The 20518-nt window shown below is 39.4% G+C and overlaps 2 protein-coding genes across 5 annotated transcripts in view; one reads left to right on the plus strand and one right to left on the minus strand.

The window, feature by feature from the left end:
• The window catches only part of SPHKAP (SPHK1 interactor, AKAP domain containing), a 90924-nt gene extending 81840 nt beyond the window's left edge, over positions 1-9084 (plus strand). Inside the window, exons 9-12 of one of the 4 annotated variants that reach the window (XM_074963864.1) lie at positions 1905-1991; positions 4037-4089; positions 4169-4368; positions 6853-9084. In XM_074963864.1, coding sequence (XP_074819965.1) covers positions 1905-1991; positions 4037-4089; positions 4169-4368; positions 6853-6996 — 484 coding nt within the window. In that variant the 3' untranslated portion in view covers positions 6997-9084. The remainder of the gene's footprint in view (positions 1-1904; positions 1992-4036; positions 4090-4168; positions 4369-6852) is intronic. The other 3 variants (XM_074963865.1, XM_074963866.1, XM_074963868.1) reach the window with 3 other exon arrangements.
• A 3883-nt stretch (positions 9085-12967) lies between these two features.
• The window catches only part of DAW1 (dynein assembly factor with WD repeats 1), a 33208-nt gene continuing 25657 nt past the window's right edge, over positions 12968-20518 (minus strand). Inside the window, exons 9-13 of the mRNA XM_074963869.1 lie at positions 19292-19394; positions 17510-17624; positions 16025-16101; positions 13949-14111; positions 12968-13312 (exon numbers count right to left, since the gene is read on the minus strand). Of these exons, the coding sequence (XP_074819970.1) occupies positions 13278-13312; positions 13949-14111; positions 16025-16101; positions 17510-17624; positions 19292-19394 (493 nt within the window). The 3' untranslated portion in view covers positions 12968-13277. The remainder of the gene's footprint in view (positions 13313-13948; positions 14112-16024; positions 16102-17509; positions 17625-19291; positions 19395-20518) is intronic.

Raw genomic sequence — 20518 nt, forward strand, 5'->3', positions numbered from 1 at the left:
TGTGCATCTCATTATGTACAGGACCCAGCCTTTAACAAATTCTTAAATGTGAGAAAGCTAATATACTGTGCCTCATGGCTCTCCCCACTGAGGAATCATAGAATATCAGGGTTGGAAGGGACCTCAGGAGGTCATCTAGTCCAACCCCCACTCAAAGCAGGACCGATCCCCAATTAAATCATCCCAGCCAGGGCTTTGTCAAGCCTGACCTTAAAAACTTCTAAGGAAGGAGATTCCACCACCTCCCTAGGTAACGCATTCCAGTGTTTCACCACCCTCCTAGTGAAAAAGTTTTTCCTAATATCCAACCTAAATCTCCCCCACTGCAACTTGAGACCATTACTCCTTGTTCTGTCATCTGCTACCACTGAGAACAGTCTAGAGCCATCCTCTTTGGAACCCCCTTTCAGGTAGTTGAAAGCAGCTATCAAATCCCCCCTCATTCTTCTCTTCCGTAGACTAAACATCCCCAGTTCCCTCAGCCTCTCCTCATAACTCATGTGTTCCAGTCCTCTCATCATTTTTGTTGCCCTCCGCTGGACTCTTTCCAATTTTTCCACATCCTTCTTGTAGTGTGGGGCCCAAAACTGGACACAATACTCCAGATGAGGCCTCACCAGTGTCAAATAAAGGGGAACGATCACGTCCCTTGATCTGCTGGCAGTGCCCCTACTTATACATCCCAAAATGCCATTGGCCTTCTTGGCAACAAGGGCACACTGTTGACTCACATCCAGCTTCTCATCCACTGTAACCCCTAGGTCCTTTTCTGCAGAACTGCTGCCGAGCCATTCGGTCCCTAGGCTGTAGTGGTGCATGGGATTCTTCCATCCTAAGTGCAGGACTCTGCACTTGTCCTTGTTGAACCTCATCAGATTTCTTTTGGCCCAATGCAGTAAACTATAGCGCACCAATCATTAACACTCTAACTTCGTAAAAGTTGATGGCAAGAGGTACTGTATAGTCACTACTTTGGTGTGAGAAAAATACTATAGGAGTTTTAATTGAAACAGACTGGTTCAATTTCACCCCTACTACATAGGATAAAAAATTCTCCATTGTTGGTGTTAATATGCACTGGGGTCAGTAAATACACAGCATCTTGGTTGTATAGGTATGTGGACAGACTGATAATCTAATTTATCATGGTGTCATACAGTGAACAGGCATTATCTTATCAAACATCCTGAGATGAAAAGATTCATTCTTGCAATGTAACCAAAGAGAATGCTTCCAAATATTATTGATACTGAAAACACTGGGCCTGATTGAAATCTCAGTCTATATTTCATACTGGCCGGCAAGACAAGACAGGTTGCCATTATATCTGTAAGTTCCATCAGATTCCCTGCAGTGTTCAGATAGTATGATTTACTGCACCAAAAGAGCTGCCTGTGTTATGGGTATGGCGTTACCCAGAAAGTAAGTCGTGAGGCAGGCAGACAGATACCTTGCCTTACCCCACCATGTTCAGAGGTATTTGAATCTCTGCAGGTGTACCCAGGACATCTCTAACTACTTGATAGTCATGCTGTATAAAAACTCATGCAGCTTGTTTTTCTGTCAAAGGTTAGATGTTGTACTAAAATTCATATAGTACTGCGTAAGCCATGAACAAGATTGGGTCCGTTTTTTTGTTGTTTTTTTTTTTTACAGTTCAGAGCATCACTGGATGCATGGCTCATCTAGAATTATTTTTAACATGTCAGTATCCTTCTTCCTGGGAATCATTTATTGAGCAGGATTGGAGTAATATGCCCTGGTTTTGTGTAACCTGGGTTTAGAGCAGTAACTCTGTATACCAGAGGGACATCGCATTCACTTTTCTTTGCACATTAACTAGAAAATGTATGGATCTGTAGTAGTGCAGATTGGCACTAATATTTAAACTTTTGCTTTGTCAGCAATGGCAACAGCAGTACCACTAGCAGTCTTGGCATTATGGACCTGGAAATTTATCAGGAAAACATGCCCTCTTCTCCTATGATTAAGTAAGTAGCCACTAAAATGAAGTCTAATATTTAGAAGTGCTATTCCAATTTCAGCTGAAAATCATTTATATCATCCCAAACATGCTAAACGCCTGCTTATCAGTGCTTCTAAGATGCTGTTTAGGCTGTCATTAGGCTTAGATAAATGCACATGCAGGTATCCTTATGCAGAGTGACAGTACTAGCTTATAGTTAGGCTGTTCCTGGTGGACACCTTGAAGGATATATTTCCACCATGTACTCTGTTTAAAGATAGAATTAACTAAGTTATCCACTTCTCACTATGTGAACACTCCTCAAAGAATAACTTTCTCAAAGGCTTCTCCTACTAGCAGTTAAAATCAGTATAGCAGAGTCAATTAATTTAAGCCAAGGAAAGAGAAATCATAACGTTCTTTACAAGATGTATAATTTGGCCCAAGACACTCCTTATCCACTGTCTCTGGGCATGATTCTACCAAGCTTGCTCAAGAGCAATAAAGTTATAAAGAGATGTGCAAGTACCTGCCGAAAGATTCTGGTACCCTGAAACATGGTATAACCTACTGATAAATGGTAGAATGCAGTGGTATAATTGTAGAAATGAGTATACTGTACATCATGCAGAGAAGATAGGCGCTTTGCAAAATCACTGTGAGCCCCAGAAACTCCTCATAATCCACTAATGGATCACAACCCATTTTTAGATCACTGAGGATCTAGCTTCTCCTGCTCGCCAAAGGTTCTGACCTTTTTGATATACACATAGGCCAATCACCTTTCTGTAGAATCGCAAATACTCTGTTTCAACTGTGGACTGAGGATGATAGCCATAATAAAACATTTACACCTTGCTGCCAGCACCATAGAGTGCTGGCTGCTGCTCACAGACACTTCAAGCTGACAGCTTTCACTTAGTTCTACAGGCACTACATATGTAAGTGTTCTCAATCACTAGCCAGCTACTGATGAATTTACCAGATGCCGGCCAAGAAACTTGAGATACTATGAAGACTGAGGTCAGGAAAGGCAAGAAAAGGAAGGCAATCTGTAACTACAGAAAGCAAGGATCAGACAGAGAACAGTTTGATACTGAAATAGAAGATCTAAGAAGATTTTTAATTGTAGATTCATGAATGGTGTACATATGCCAAGAACTGCCTCACATTCATGATAAACCATGCAGTGAACGCTGCCATTTTAAACTTTCCCCCATATATAGCAGCAGCTACCAGAAAAAAAAAGTATATGATCTTGCTTCCATGTAACTTTCCATTTAAGACTGGGATTCTGCAGTCTTTTTGAGCGGGATAATAGAAGTTCTTCCAGCCAAATGCTACACATGCACAATTTCCCTTGATTAAGTACAGGATGGGAATCTTATGTAAATCGAAACAGTGGATGCTATACCTCTGCAAATATCACGTGGCTGTAACTTTATTACCAGATGTACAGCCTTCTGCAATATGTAGATAGGTGGGGACCTACTCTTCCAAAAGGGAGGACACGGAGGTTCTGACACACTGAATCTGGCGTTTCCCCCCTGCTGTCTATCAGGAAAGCACAGTGGTACATATGAAATGAGGACCTCTTGACATTTTTGGAAGTTATTGAAATAACCCAATTATCAAAACAGAGCTGATATGCTAAAAAAATGACAGTTTCTGAAGATACTTGTTCATTATAGTTACATACAGCTATGACAGGCATAAAAAAAAGGCGAGATTTAAAAAGATGCAGCATGGGTGGAACATTGTAGTATGTGGCCATGTCACAAGACTTGTAGTTTCTTATCCTGATTACACAATGGGAAACAGTAATGATACGTTGATTTTCATGACGTGTAAGGTACAAGGCACTCTGCAAGCAGTATGTCATACTGGGGTGATAACATTGTGAAGCATGTACCCTGATTCACATCTCTCCCCATACTGTTTATCTTTTTTGCAACATTATAGATTAAAATTTTACATGATAAAACAAATTTGTCACCTCAACTCTAATGAAACAATGCTTTACACTGTCCCTAATATTACTGACAGGCTTTGTTGTTGTTTGTTTCTAAGTGAATTAGCAGAAGAAAAGGCTTTCCTTGAAGAACAGCCAGAGAACGTAGAGGGTAAGTTGAATGTATCAGTTGTGACATGGAAATTTGAGTTGATGTAGGGCTTCTAAGGTTAATACACATAATTGCATAGCGACTGCTTTTTCAGAAAGCACTTCTGGACTATCAGAGGAAACAGCCAATTGTCAAAAAGACCTACTGGTGATAAACTTTGACCTGGAGCCAGAGTGCCCGGATGCAGAGCTACGAACCACTCTTCAATGGATAGCTGCTTCTGAACTTGGAATACCAACCATCTATTTTCAGAAAACTCAGGAAAACAGAATTGAAAAGGTAGTATTTACAGTGTAGGGTATAACATCAATGTACTTAAACCTCTGAACTGTAAATCCAAAATTTGTAATGACAACAAAAATTCTTCACAGCTGAGGTATATAGCTCAAAAGAATAATCACTTAAAATGAGACCTCCTCAAATAGAGTACAGTATACACCAGTGAAGCAGATTTCACCTATTCAGGTCAGCCATTCTATTGCATGAAAGTGACAGCTGCATAGATCAGGACAGAGTTAACAAAAAAAGATCCTTAATGAGGATGTTCTTGGACAGTGCCAAGTGGTTACATGGAGTTTAACAAGCGCCATGCACTGTCTTAGTCTCCACTTAGGTCCCACTTAAGCCAGTTGGGGAAAATCCTGTTCCCACTGATGTCAGTGGCAATAGGAGCAGAATTTGACATGGGACATAGAGTAGTGCATAAGACTCTGCATGGATCCCATACATTGAGGTGCATTTCACTTCCAAAAACTGAAAGAGGGTCTTGTTTACCAGTGCTCCACTTGGCATTGGTCCCCTGATAGTGGCTCTACGCCAACTTTGAACCTCCCCTATTCCAGGGCCACCCTGCTTCAGCCCCAGCTCATGAGACCTACCTCAGACATGACTGAGCTCGTGACTAGTTGCCCAAAGACCCAAGGAGCAATTCCTGCAGATGGGAAGAGTTGGAGCACAGCTGTGTGCTGAGCCTACCTCCTTTTCCACAGCCACCCACACTCAGAGAACTTCCCCTGTGGGCAGATCCATTGGCTTTATAGTGCTAGTGAAGCTGCAGGACAGTGAAGACCTGGACCCCCAGATTTCAAATATACAAGAAAATATACTTTAGTGACTAGAACTTCGATTTACTGTTTATTCTGCACAATGATTAGGTTTTTTTCAAGTCTTTTCAGACTGTTTTATAAAATCCATAACAGCCTCTCCTCTGAATATGAGTGTTTAATTGCAACAATCAGCTTTCCACAAGAGTACCTACCCCAGTTAAAACTGATAGTCCTGCAGGACTGGGGCTTTAGCTACTAATTAAACATCGCTTTTGCCAGCCACGTTTGTGAAGGCATAACTATCTTTAGATGGTGAAGTGAACAGATTTTAAACCCTTTCAAGTTTCATTACGGTGTTTTTCCAAAATATCAAAGCATGCAAGCTCAAAATGGCCTCCAGCACTATGGGCCCTCAGCTACATGGAGGATATTTCATATTCCAAGGGCTTGCTTACTCCCCCTTAATGATAACCACAGGATACCATTTCAGACAGTTTTTGACTGTCAAAACTGTCCGTTTCCCAGAGTCAGCTTTAAAGGTTGTATCCAGCCATCAGGTTTACAGAAATGTCAGGGTATTTAAATAAATCAATGAAAGAAAAAATATTACAGTCAATATTTTGGCATTTTAAAATAATATCTATGGGAAGATCATTTTATGTAGCAGAGCTATAGTTTGGTATTTCTTGAGTACATGCATTTGGGAATCATCAACATAATTTAAAATGCATTCAGCAGCAACTGTCCAAATTGCATCTTATTTAAGAAGCAGCTGTCAGCTTTACTCATGTGCTTTTGCAAACAGTTAATTCAATTGCTAAAATGCACTAGAGAATAATGAAGTACATCCTGCCTACAAAGCTGCTCTTGGAAATCACATGCTTATTACATATAATTAAAATACATATTAAAGTTTAGGACTCAGTATGTAAATAGCAAACAGCTACACCAGCTACAGATACACAATATTTTCTTGTGTGGTTTAAAACTGGAAGATGTATAAAAAGGAGCCTAATTAGTTATTGATTGTGAAATTCAAGGAAATGAAAAGCTTTGATTTTCATTTCCAAGCCTGAAAAAAGATAGGCCAGATGCATGACATTATGAAGTCCATTATTAAAATAGGAAAACACAAAAGTGGATACAATGTAGGACTTTTTTCCAGCTGTTTAAGACTATAAATGAAATGTAACCAAACAAGAATACTGACTATGATAATGAAAGAGAAACGTATTTTTCCTTCAAATCTAAGATCTTCAAGTTGGATCCCTGGGGTTGTACAGGATACAGTACCTATTATTTTGATAATGGGCTGTCAATATCATGGAAGGTTGTAATTATTTATCAGGGTTAAAGATCTCACATAGCTGTAAACAGGAATAACTTCACTAATTACAGCAGAGTTGCTCTTGATTTATCTGGTGTCATTAAGAACAGAATCTGGCTCTCACAGATTATAGACTTTCAGAAATGAAATGCAAAGTTTCCAGATGTCCAAATCCATATTTTAGATGTTTCAGATCCATAGTTTATAGACAGAACCCTCGGCAGATTGCACTGCTATTGTGTATGCAGTGCCTGAAACAGTGGAGTTCTGATCCCTGGCAGGGCTCAGTAATGTCCTCATACTCTGAAGAGTTATTTGCATGTATTTATTTAACAAAAGCTGGTTAAGAATACACAATGAATGAAACCCTAAATGTGCCATTTTATCTAGTTTCTAGATGTTATGCGGTTAGTTCACCAGAAGTCCTGGAAAGTGGGTGATATCTTTCATGCGGTGGTACAATACTGCAAGCTACATGAGGAAAGCAGAGAGAGGACACCTAGCCTCTTTGACTGGCTTCTCGAATTGGGATAAGAAACCTCTTAAATGTTTGGCATTTTCATTTTAATCCAGCTTAAGTGGCAGTGGTTTGTGTAATGCTCTAATTTTCAAACATCAGTGCATAAAACAAAGCAGAGATATAGAAACTCTGCGGACAGTGCACACAACTGTACACTGAGCAAAGTGAAATTAAGGTGCACCATATACTGTTATATCATGTGGGGGAACTTTGACATATTGTACTTTCGGATGTACTGTATTAGGAAAGGATGGGTTTTTTGCCTTTAAAGTGAATGGATAATATGAAGGATAGATGAAAATAGGATATATTTCTATAATCAAATATTCTATTAATATCGTTTGATTATTTCAATCAACTAAAATAGAATTATACACTAACAACATTCAGTTTTTAAAACATGAAAATTTGTACAGGTTAACTATTAGAACACTAGTGTTTTCCAGACGGACAGCCAAATGAATGCTTAGGAGGATGTGCATCTTTAGATAAATAATATAGATATCTAAGTATTTTTTAAAATCCTCACCGTGTCTAAAGGGGTAGAAGACTTTGAGCTATTAGACCTTTACAGGTAGACGATACAACAAGCTGCTGAAAATGCATTATAATTTCCGCATATGAGGCCGTTTATTTCTTCTCCATAGCCTTTCACCATTCTTGTGTTTTTCTGGAGGAACTGAAATCCAGACTCTCAAATATTACTCTTTAAAAACATTCTGATTCCTTTCCATTTTAATCAGAGGCAGTTTGGACCAGTGGATAATCAGAAGATATGGGTTCAATCCCAGCTCTGACCTGCTGTGTCACCTTGGGCAAGTCACATCACCTCTGTGCCTCAGTTTCCCTATCTGTGAAAAGGGGGTGATGACAGTTACTTTCTTATGAAAGTATCTAATGCTTTAACATCTATGGATAAAGAAAGAGCATATTATATGATTTTAGTCTAATTAAATTGATTATTAAAAAGAAAAATCAACTGAACATAGTCCTACCTGAAAAACTGATTGTATTGTCATACATATGCCTAAACTTTAATTTTGTTTTTGTTACTTACAAGAATACAAAATGAGTCTCAGCACATATAAGCATATGTTTACCTTAAGGCTACCTGCTCATTTTGGATATATATGTTTGGAATACAAATGATCGTTCATGTTATTACAGTAACATTGATATAACTACAGTAGACTGCTGTTGAGAAGAACAGTTAGTATTATATACATAATTATAAATTCTCTTGACTCTGCCAAAGAGATTGGATTTTAATTTAAAGGGGAAAAAAAGTTTATTGCAGTAAAGCTCCTATTGTTTGAATTTCACATATACTGTGATTTGCTTCTTTGAAAACACAAACATTCATTTTTTGTTTTCCCCTACACTAAATGATGTAATTGAAATTCTACCTATATTTCCCTAAAAAAATGATTTGAAAGACCATTTATTTTCCTTATATCGGTATATGCTTCTGTAATTTTTCCTGAAATAATTATCCTTTTGCACTAGATATTTTTGAAAATTTTGAAATAGTTTTAAATAAATTATGAAAAAGAGCCATACTATCAGTGTTACCACCATTAAATCCATTTCCACACTGTCACACTCATTTGTTAGGGAAAAAATTTGTCAGTGAATCGACATCTATATCCATGTGATAAAGGTACATGGCTAACTCTACATTTACTCTACAGTATACACAAAACAGTAAAGATCACTTTACTGCCAGTATAAAGGTTGATCTACTGTATACACTACATTTAACTGTACAGCTATTGGCCTGTTCCTGAGAAGTGCTGAAGCTCCACAGCTCCTATTGATGCCAGTGGAAGTTGTGGGTACTCAGCATCTCTGAGAGGCTGACTGTTAATAACGTAAGTATTGAGTGTTACAGATTGAAGGTACTTTGTTCTAATAAATGGGAAAAAGTATTTATTTTTAGACCAAATCCAGTTAGTTGTCAGTATACGAACTTTTGCTGTGCTAGAATAAATGTTTACTTATCCTACAAAGCACAACTATCATGACTGGGTTGTAACAGTGTGATGAAGTGACTTCTGTACAGTAGTTCTTTATGTTGCAAATCTAATCAGAAATAAATTTGTGTTACAGTATGTGTCCCCTTTGCCTTTCTAAAAGGTGTTGATGTGATTTTATTGCATATTGGAAATGGAAACTGTGTAATACATTTTATTTGACCAACTAAACAATATTCATGACAATCATTTAGCCTTCCCAAACCTGCTTTTGCTGAATGCAGTGTCTCAGAACAGGTCCTTACACCAAAGGCAGCGATGGAAGTTGAGGTCACTCATCACCTGAAAGGCTCATACCCTTAGTTTTATTTATTTATGGTCTAATTTTCAAAAGGGCTGCTCTTCTCTAGCGCCCACTGACTTCAGTGGGATTTGTAGCTGCTCAGCACCTCTGCAAATCAAGCCATGACTCACATCTCTACTTGTAGCTCTGTTTTTAAAAAACTATGGAGTGGGTAATTAGATCTTAACAGATATCAGAAGCTAAACAGGGTCAGACTTGGCATTATATTGATGTATAATTTTGTAAGAGGATCAGATGCAATAGGAAATGAATCAGTAATAAACTAATATCCCTGCACAGTGTGAGAAGGTGCTGTCCTGCTGATAAAACATTAACCTGTCTATACTAAGGTTATATGCAGGGTAGTTGTAGCCATGTCGGTCCCAGGATATTAGAGAGACAAGGTGGGGGAGGCAATATCTTTTATTGGACCAACTTCTGTTGGTGAGAGACACAAGCTTTCAAGCCACACAGAGGAGATCTTCTGCTCTCTTCTGTTGGACCAGTGAAGATATTACCTCACCCACCTTGTCTAGACTAAGGTCACATAAGTCTGAAAAAGGAATGGTTAGATCCACAGAGTGTGTCTAAATTCTACCCTGAAATTTCAGTTTGGTGAATAATTAGCCTCACTCCTCCAGCTCCACACAACTCTAGAGAAATGAACTGGCAACAAACTAGCTAGCAATATTAAGATTTTAATTTAAGGTTTAAATCGTTAATAGAGGGTGAACTTAAGTAACTGTCACTAACTTGTACATTGTTTCTAACATGCTTAAGAGACCCGTGTCAATGAAATGTTATATTCATGTTATACCTTTAACTTCTCGTTTAAGAAAGAGTTCATTTTCATTTCCATTCAGAGAGCTGTGGCTTTGCTGAGGTTCCAAGTTTTATTCAGATGACATGGGACCTGATCCTGAAATGCTGAGCACCTGCTCCTCCATTGAAATATATGGGAGGTAAGTGCTCAGTGAGTCTCAGGATTAGGCTCAGAATAACCACAGCTACACACTCTTTTTTGCTCAGTGCAGGAAGGATGCAAGAGCTAAAGCAGGTTCCCTATTGTCATTGGTTAAGCAGTGCAGAAATGCCTGAGCTTATTTAATTGTCACAAATGCTGCACACTCCTAATGGTCAGGTGTAAAAAAAAAAATAAAAAAGCCTTTCCCACTACTGAACAGAAAAGGAAACCCAAGGTCAGGCTTAACTGGGTTGGGAAATCAGAATGATGGGTGTGGGGCGTCCATTATCAAAAAGTGTGCTACAAAATTACAGTGAATTTTAAATGTAGTGAGCAATGATGAAATTCACCAGAAATGACCACCATATTTTTTCAGTTTCAGATAATGTCAGCAGCCTACACTTTGACTGAGATCACTACAGCTCCTCAGCATGTGGCTCTGCCTAATAATTCTGCCTTACCTGTACAAAGGTTTGAGGGGGAGGATGCTGAGGAAGTCTCCTTATAGCTAACTCTTCCGTTCAGTCTACTGCACACCCACATAAAGAGGAGGCAGAATCTGGCCAGCACTAAGATTCAATGAAGTTTATAGTACTCTCTGTATGAGTATAGTAGTGACTCCTCAACGTAAGTAAGGGTGGCAGAATTAAGCACTTAATTTCTTACATGCCAGATCTTGCTGCAGCACTGGTAGTCCTAACATTTGCATGGGAATTTAATTTTCACTACTATGTAGGGTCTGTTTTTTTATGTTTAGCATCATTAGTTTCTGATAACCCATAATCTTCCTAATACATTGTACTAACATCAAAGATTGTCTTCTCACAAATCTTTGCTAAATTAACCAAGGCTGAAAACATTTTACTGTGGTTCAAGGTATGAATGATTATGATCTGCCTACAGTCAGCCTGTTAAATTCAGGATTTATTTGTTTCTGGAGAGCTAGGTTTTGCTGCAGACACAGCCTGTTTATCTTGCATGGCCTTAGTACAGGGTTGTATAACTTGCATCCGATAAAGTGAGCTGTAGCTCACGAAAGCTTATGCTTAAATAAATTTGTTAGTCTCTCAGGTGCCACAAGTCCTCCTTTTCTTTTTGTGGATACAGACTAACATGGCTGCTACTCTGAAACCAGAGAATGACTGTTACCATGAATCATGTATTCTAGTTTTCAGAATGTCAGGGAGACTGGTCAGGGATATGATCAGAGACCATGAGAGCTATTTAATAAATAAAAATTATCTCTAGCTTAGAAGGAAAGCAGCCAGTGTAGGAAGAGATTTAATTCCAGGCAGAGCCACTACTCTGAGGCTATACTAAGCCTTTGGCAACTACCAGTGAACTCATAATGCCACTGGTTTTAATGTTTCATATATCTAGTCCTGCAGCCATTTCGTAATTGGGAATAGGCCCTTAGAAAATAACTTGATTGCAGCTGTAAAGACGTTAGCATTTAGCAGGACAAATAGTTAAATGAGCCATCTGGTCTACCAGGCTAATTAAAAATGATTAATAGGAAGATAGTGTCTGCTATTTGTGAGGCTCCTGCACACATACCCCCAATACACACACACCAGCTGTGGAGGAAAGTGAGATAGTGGAGAAAGCCACAGGAAAGCAGCACAGAGAGAAAATATGGTTAAGTGGGTGCTCCTCCTATCCCTCCCCAAAAGGTCTGAGTGGCCCCAAAGTGACAATAACCAAGGAGCGGCACAAGAAGTTGAAGAGGGGGCTCTCACTAAATAATAAACCCATCCTCTCTCCCCTTTCTGTTCCCCACAAACTGCTTACCTACCCAGTGAATGTGGAGGAGAGTTAAAGCTTTAATTCCTGTGCATAATCCATCCACCCGCTCTGAGAGGTCAGAGCTCATCCATACAGGCTGGCAGCCAATGATAGCCCTGATACTGTTCAGCTGTGTGCTATGACTGGTTTGGGGTTCTGGAGCTTGAGGGGAGGCAGAGTCCGTGGTATAGCTGGATGGGGCAGCAGGGCTGTGATGCTGCTGTTCCATGAATCTCTCTCTCTCTCTCACACACGCATACACTTCTTTTGGACGGGGTGGGAACAAATGCATTGGCTCTGCAGTTGCTTTAAAGCTGCAGAGTCCTTGTATTGCTGGATCCTGTTTCCTTAAATTACTGCCCAGTTGCGTTGGAGGGGAACACATGGACATGGCTCAGTGAGATGTTATATTGTTTGGAAAATACAAACTGCACACAGACACACACACATACCCTGATTTGATTCTGTCCCCCTCACACACAGACACACTAATGCCCTTCCCCCTTTCATGACTTTGATTCTGCCCTCCTTACCTCTTCACAGATTCGGTTACTGGTGACTGAACTGTCCAGCTAGGTCCTAGTCTCTGCTGTCTCTCCAGAGAAAGAGCAGCTCTTCTGGGCAGTTGAGGGAAGAAAGTGGCAGCCACCACCAGAGGTTCTTCACGCACCCCACCCCGACCCCCAGGTGAAGAGATGAATGGGGGGGGAAGCAGGGGGGTTTAAATGCAGCATGCTCCATATTTAGTAATAGCAATGTAACTTATAAACAATGACTAATACATGTTTTCCCCCAAAAATATGCTAGTAAGAATATTGCACTACAATTAATACAACTTAGCACTTCAGTGAAACATTTTATTACATACAAAAAAGTACATGTAGTATAGAAACACACACAGGAGATGTGCGAATGATGCCCTTTACACATTTAATAGTACCATGATGCTAATTTTTTTATTACAAATGTTACATGTAAAAACAAATATGCCTATCAAAACATGCAGCTAACCTATTGTATTAGTGCTAATGATACAGATAACTAGCTGACTTCAGCAGTCCAAAGAGTCAAACCTGTCAAAGTCCAGGGAACTGCTCTACTTCAGCAAGACTGAAAACTGGCAAAGAGGGCAAAAGGAAAACAGAGTTCTGAAAGACTGCTGAAGACTTTTGACTACTCTTATGATGTTGATCAAAGCTTCTAGCAAATTGAACCATACCTCATCTTCAGTCAGCGCCATATCCTACAGGTGTTATCCTTGCTTCCTAGTAATAAACACATATTATGGGCCATTACTTTTGCCCCTACCGTATATATTTTCCTTGTTAATTAATACTTAAATAACTAGCCTGTAGGCAGATCTGTGTAAATAGACTTCTCTTGCCTGTGTCTGTAAAGAGAGCCATTCTGCAGCTGCAGTACTCTGTATGGCTGCTGCCCTCCTGCCCCCCATGTGTGGAGTTCAGAAAGTGGGTCCCAGCAGTTGTGGATCCACTGTTCGTGCTTGATCCTTTCACAAGACCCCCTCTGTTCTAAAGTGGATGGAGCTTGCACAGAAAACAGCTCCAGAGGCACAGACAGTTCAATCCCATTGCAGAGGTTCTCTGCATCCTGCCCATCTCCTATCCCCTCACAATGCATGCAGTGTGTGAACTGGACTGGGTCAGCTGTTTTGTAGATAGTACATCCCATGGAAAAGGTAGCAGGGTTTAGCCTAAAGCTTTGTCCATGCCTACATTCAAATTTGATCATAGCAGTATGAAATTGAGCCACAGTTCTTAAGTGCATTTCTCTTTCTACCTTGGCTATGTGTTGGAAGCTCTCAACATGTGTGAGATGGTCCAAGTACATTTTTTAAGTTTCAAAATATAAAACTGTATAAAAAAATCCCAGAAAATTACCTGTAATGATTATATCGCCTTTGTAGTTGAAAGCACATGAGAATATTTCATCAGTGTGTCCCTCTAATATTTGAATGCATTGTCCTGTATGAGGGTCCCAAAGTCGAGCTGTTTTGTCAGAGCTGGCTGTTAGGATACGACTACCTTGAGGATTGAAGCAGATCTTTAAAACAATGACAAGAAAAGTGACACCAGTTAGCATTCCAGCCTATATAATTGGAAGAGAAAGCATGAATCGGTGGTTAGCACTTACAACCAGGAGCCAGCAACTCCAGAGTTCAATTCCTAATATAAAATTAAGGCACAATCCAGCAACTGGATCCATACAGGCAGACCCTTGCCTCTGGGGCTGTGTGTGCAGTTGCAAGGTCCATCCACATAGAGACAATTACAGGATCAGGGACCCTGGATAATAACTCCCCAATTGCTCTGACATTATACTGTAGCTTTCACTGTATGTATATTTGAGAGTGTTTTATGTGAAATGAGGTAATTCCCTATAATAGTTTAACTCCCATTAAAGGACACTTACTTTACATTGCCAGGTTTGCATACATTTTTAACTCCTCATATATAGTTTAAGGAGCATAACCTCACTATATTGGGTTTATTACACAATTTAAAATGTCATCACACAGATTTGTGAATTATTGACTGGTAACAGTGCCCAACATATCCTGCCTCTTCTCCCACACCCTGAAAAAAATGAACCTGCAAAACAACAGACTCCCCAAATTATCACATCATTCCATCTGATATATGTAAAGACAGAGCACCATTCAGTATGTCCAAAAGGCAAATTCTGGCTCCCAGGTAGGGAAGCTAGTTTCAGAATTAGGGCCCTTGATGGAGAATGCCCTGCCAATGGCCCCTTCTCTTTTAAACCTGAGAGAACGAAGTATTGCATAGAACATTGTAGGTAAGATAAGGCTATCCCTTCTGAATCTAACTTTCTCTCACTACAGAATTTTAATAATCAAATGAATGTAGGGAAACAGTGTAGCAGAGCAGTCTGCCCCTTTAAGGTTCTATAGAGCAAGAGAGCAGAAAACCGTGGCCTAAGGAGAAGCCCAGCAGCCAACTGATCCAACTAATGATTGGTTCTGATTCCCAGATGGAAGACATAAGTGAGGATCTAGGTCTGTAAGAGGAGGAGGGCCAGGAGATACAAACACTTCCCTGAGCAACAGGGCAGGTAAGCCCTGTGGTCACTCGGAGAGTAAGAGAGAGCTGGGAACCTTGAAGTAGTAGATGGTAGAGAACTCTGCAATATTGGTCCAGGTCAGGACTATTACTTGTTCATATTTTCGTTTTTGTGTAAGAGAAGAATAAAAGCACCTGTTCTGAAGGCTAAAAACAGAGTTGGGTGTGGCCGATTGTTTTGTCCCCAAGCTGCTGGACAGACCCACCAAACTACAAACAGCAAGACTTCATTTTTTTGCCAAGAACTATCCTAGCTCCTAAAAAGTTAATATTTCAAGCTTGGAAATCACCAAACAATTAAAGCATCATGGGCCTGCACGCTGGGTGTTCACATAAATCATGAAATAATGATCCACTTGAATGACAAGCAGGAAGAATTGCAATAATTAAACAACAATATTTGCCTTTAGGGTAAAATTTCAAAAGAACCTAAGTCAATTAGGAGCCTTGGTTCTATTTTCAAAGTTGACTTGGGCACCCAACTTTCAAAGAGGCACAGCCTCCTACGTGAATATGTTCTTTTGAAAATGGGACTTGGGCACTTGGAAAATTTTACCCTTAGTGTGTTTCACCTTAGAGACATGGGCCTCCACCCCAGCTGCACAGAGGAATAAAACAGAGTAAGAAGGGGTTCAAAGGCCCCTAATTTGGTAAAAGCAGGGAAGCAGCTTGTCTGAGCCATGCTCCCCATCCCAACAGGAGGCTGGAAAGTCTTGGAATACAGCATCCTAAGTAAGCACTCACCAATGGGCTATAAAAATCCATGCTTACATTTAATTTTGAAACTTATGCCAATGATATGTAATAATTGCTGGTAAGCATGATGTCACTTAGAAATAAAAAAGAGCAGGCAGAAACCACCACACAACTCACCTTAGAAATTTCACCTTCATGACCTTCCAGCTTTGCAATGCATTTTTTTGTTTCAGCATTGTAAACTCTTGCTGATCCTGTATTAGAACAAAAGCCATGTGTGACTGTTTTGCTTAAGTCTATATATAAAGTGTTCACATTCATTGGTAGTAAGGACCTCAGCCTGGACCCACGGAAGTCAATGGAAGTTTTGCCACTGACTTCAGTGGAAGCAGAAAAAAGTCCTGGATTAGGAATAACTAAGTTAAGGCCTGATTCTTCAAATACAAACATGAGTAACTTTTCTCACACAAGGAAACCCACAGACTCATATGCTTGTTTTCAGGATTGGGTCCAGGCAGTGGTTGCCTGTAAAAAGTCATGATTTGCCAACATTTAAGTACGTGGTGATATTTGAAATCACCACAAGTTTCCCTTATACATAAAGTAGGTCAGGAAAGATCTGTGATATGGTAGGAAAATATGGACTTTTTAATGGCTTCCACTGTATAACCTCTGAATATACACTCACAATTTGTATAAAACCTTTGCACTTTTGTGTAATCAAATATTGCATGTTTGCTAGTGTTTTGTCCAATCTAGTAAGTGTCCCTCTAATGTACTTATCTAGTAAGTGTCCCAAGTGATTGGGCTTCTGTAGGCCTACGCTGTCAGTCATAAATTACATTATTTTACTTCCTAACATAGGAACTACCCAAACCAGATCAGACCAGTGGTCTGATATCCTGCCCTGATGGTGGTTGGTACCAAACGCTTCAAAGGAAGATGTAAAACACATACATAATGAATAAACATGCAATAACATATAGCATCATTAATATGTGCTAATATTGAAACAAAAAACAAAGGGGCTGGAATATAGAAAACTATTTATTTTGACTAATGAGAATTAAGAACTATGCAGAACACCTGAAATGCTATAATCTGCAGATGCAGCCTAAATGAGAGAGAGAAAAATCTGTGGCTATTTAAAGGTAATCAAGAGACAATTTTATTATCAAGGCAGCTAATGTGCAATCTGCTGAACACAATCATGAAACTTAATTGTTTATTTCACCCCCTCATTGTTATGTATTCTCATTACATATTAGGAAGCCATAGTAATAGTTTAATTTTTAAGCCTCTAACTAATTTTCTGTTTAAGCCCAAATTTGAGCCACTCAGACCTAACTTCATCCAAAAGCTATTTTCTCCCTGCAGTCTCTCATGCACTTTCAACCACAAGAGACTTTATTTCCCCAGAAAGCTTGAGGTTAACTAGACAAGGCATCTTGAAGAAGATGAAAGTCTGAAAAATGAGAGATACAGATTCTCTCTCTCTCTCTCTAGTTTGGCCTAGTGGCACCCAGCACAGAAACAGAGCAGAGGGAAAATACTGTTTATGCTACCACTGCATTCTTCTGCTCTTGGCCTAAGGGCTGCTCTAACATTCACTCAGCTGCCAGTACATGAAAACACAGTGCTAGCCCCGATCAATTCACCTACCATCAGCTGAGGAAGTTGCAATACGCTGGCCAGTATAATCAAAACACACATCTAATACTTCATCATCATGACCTGTTAAAGTTGCCACACGTATCCCGGTCACAGCATTCCACAGCTGCATGTGGATAAAAAGCAATAAATAAAACCCTATCCAAGTAATTACAGGCAATCATAAGCAATCTTACTATTTATTTTGACTTGAGTTGCTGGATGTGTATATAGTCAGTCAATCAGTATCGTGACTGACTACATACAAATCATATCTGCACTGATTTAGTGCATAACAGAATGTAATACCTTAATAAATGTATTATTGCATGACTACCCTGGATTTAAACCAGTGGAGAGGAAATGTATTTGCTTAGCCAGTGTAATGCACAGGAAATGTTGCATGTCTGATACATTTTGTGCTTCATTTCTACTGGTTTAATGTGATATCACTTAAGCAGAATTCTCTATTGAAATCAATAGGGAGGTTCCTGCTTACAAATTGATATAAGTGTCACTACCATAGTCAAATCTTTACTGAATGATACGTACTAATTAAATAATGTGTCATTTACAAAAAGTGCATTCTTACACCAAGGACCTGTGAGTAAGCTTCAGTGAAAGTTCACTGAATTCCAAAAACTGGTGGAAAAAAATGAGAGAGAGAATCCATGTGTGAGGAAATAACCAATTTTCATCTGAAATGCTATAATTTGCATATGCAACCTTAAAGAGAGACAGAAAATATGTGGCTATTTACAGCTAATCAAGAGAATTTTATTATCAAGGTAGCTAATGTGCAATCTGCTGAACACAATGTGCAGGATCTGGTAGTGAATCTAACCAAATTAGTTCACTTCTGCACCTAGCGCATGTGCTCCTCTCAGTCAAGAAGTAAAAAGGCTCTCAACAGTCAGATAGAATGGCAGGCTTTTGATAATACTGCCCTAGCTATTTTTTGTATTCCTGTTTTAATACAGCCCATACTAAAATCCCTGTTAATTTTAGTTCTGTGTTCAATATGGGACAAACCATGAACCTACACAAAAAAATCCACATGGGACAAGAAAGCTCCAGGAAATTTTCCTGTGGAGTTTCCTTCAACTTCTGCCAGGATGCAAGTTTTCCTATCACAAAAGAAGCAGGTGGGTTGGCACCCAGATCACATGGATTTTGAGGATCTATCAGAGGCCATATCTCTCCACCCTGCCTCTTATGCCTCCCTCTTAATTATCAGCATGACTTCCTCTTCTCCTGGTAGCAGCTGACCCTTAAGAAGTTATACAGTCTTATTCCCATATTACAGATGGGAGAACTATGGCACAGAAAGTTTAAGACCAACATGATGTTCAGAGTTGTGGTTACTCATCCCCTCCAAAAGTCAGGCCACTGATTTCTAAAATTTGACACCGAAAATCACAGGCACTCATTACTAGAGGCCAGTTTTGAAAATCTGTCCCTTAGTGACTTGCCCAAGGTCACCAATGAAGTTGGAGCCGGAAGCAGAGAACAGCTCTCCTGAGTAACAGTCCAGGGCCTCAACCACAAGACAGTATTTTCTCTTATCAAACAAATTAGAGGAAATTAGCTGTAATGGAGCATCAAGTCCTGCCTTCCAGTTTAGCTATACTGGGTGACTGCTACAAACCAGCCATCAGTTAAAAGGTTCATTATACTAAATGGATTCTAAATAAGTTACAAAGATTGTGTCCTAAATGAAATCTTACAGTGAATTATTTGTTGTGTAACAGACAGACTATACAGGTGGTTTTTGTAGAGATCCAATGATCTTACCATGCATGTTTTGTCCATTGATCCAGTAACAATTAGAGAGCAGTCCCAGTTGAATTGTGCACTACTAATCTCTGCCCGATGACCTATTAAAGTATGCAACTTCCTACCAAAAGAAAATTAAAATTCATATTTGTGCATTTGCATCAAAACTGAGATAGGTATAAAGGTATATGTTTATAAGTACGCTAGAATGATAGTATAGTTAATGGGCCAAATCCTTTCTGCCTCATCCACTAGTCATCGAAGTTCCTGGTGTTAGGTGAGCAGGGTTTGGCTGACTTTGTCTAAAACAGAGTGAGGCTGGTTCAGCATTCTAGTGGCACATCAGCACTCATTTCTGTTCTTCTATACCAAAAGTGGCTAGGAGTACTGTAGAAAGAAGTCCCATTTGTACTACTTTCTCCTTTAAAACAATATTTGACATGAATTTAAACTGTAGCGGACTGGCAACACTAATGAAGTCTTCTATTCATTCACAGTGCAAACAGAGCCCAGACAGAAATAGAGCAAGTTTCTCCTCACTGCTCTGCCAACATGTCCCATCAATGACCTTGAACGAAGTAGCTCTGCAAGACCCCAAGTCAGCAAGGAACTTAAGCAGATGCTTAACTTTACGCACTTCTTTAAGTGCCATTGAAGTCAACAGGACTTAAGGGAGTGCATAAAAGTTAAGAATGTGTTTAAGTACTTGATGAATTGGGACCAAATTGATAGATTTCAAACTCTGAATAAATCTGAGCTGCTCTGTTGAGCCTACCAATAAGGGAAACATTTAGTGAAATGGATATGTCTGTTATAAATTCAAGTGTAACCCACTGGCTCATTTCACAATGGACACATCATAGTTACACTTTCTGATCACTTGTAACCAGGGCTGGATTCCAGCCGGTGACCTAATGGTAAAGGACTCCATGTCCCATCACCAGTCTTCTGAGTCATTAAGGTTCTCTGTTTATGTCATTCTCTAATATGCTCTGGTTCAATAAATGTGCTTCAGAAGAAAGGTCACATCAAGAGTTAAGGGATTCTTTGAGAATCCCCTGGACAAAAAAAATAGGGGTAGGTTTTTGTGTTTAAAAATGTTTGATAAAAATAGCTGTAATGTTCAGAATATACAGTAGTGTGAAAGGAACACAATGTAATCATGTAAATACATTTTGTACGGTCACCATCACTTTCATATCTCCAAAAATCATTTTTAAAATAATGTTTCAGATTCACCATAGT

This window comes from Natator depressus, chromosome 9 (genome assembly GCF_965152275.1).
Source record: "Natator depressus isolate rNatDep1 chromosome 9, rNatDep2.hap1, whole genome shotgun sequence".
In the NCBI taxonomy this organism is placed as follows: Eukaryota; Metazoa; Chordata; order Testudines; family Cheloniidae; genus Natator; species Natator depressus.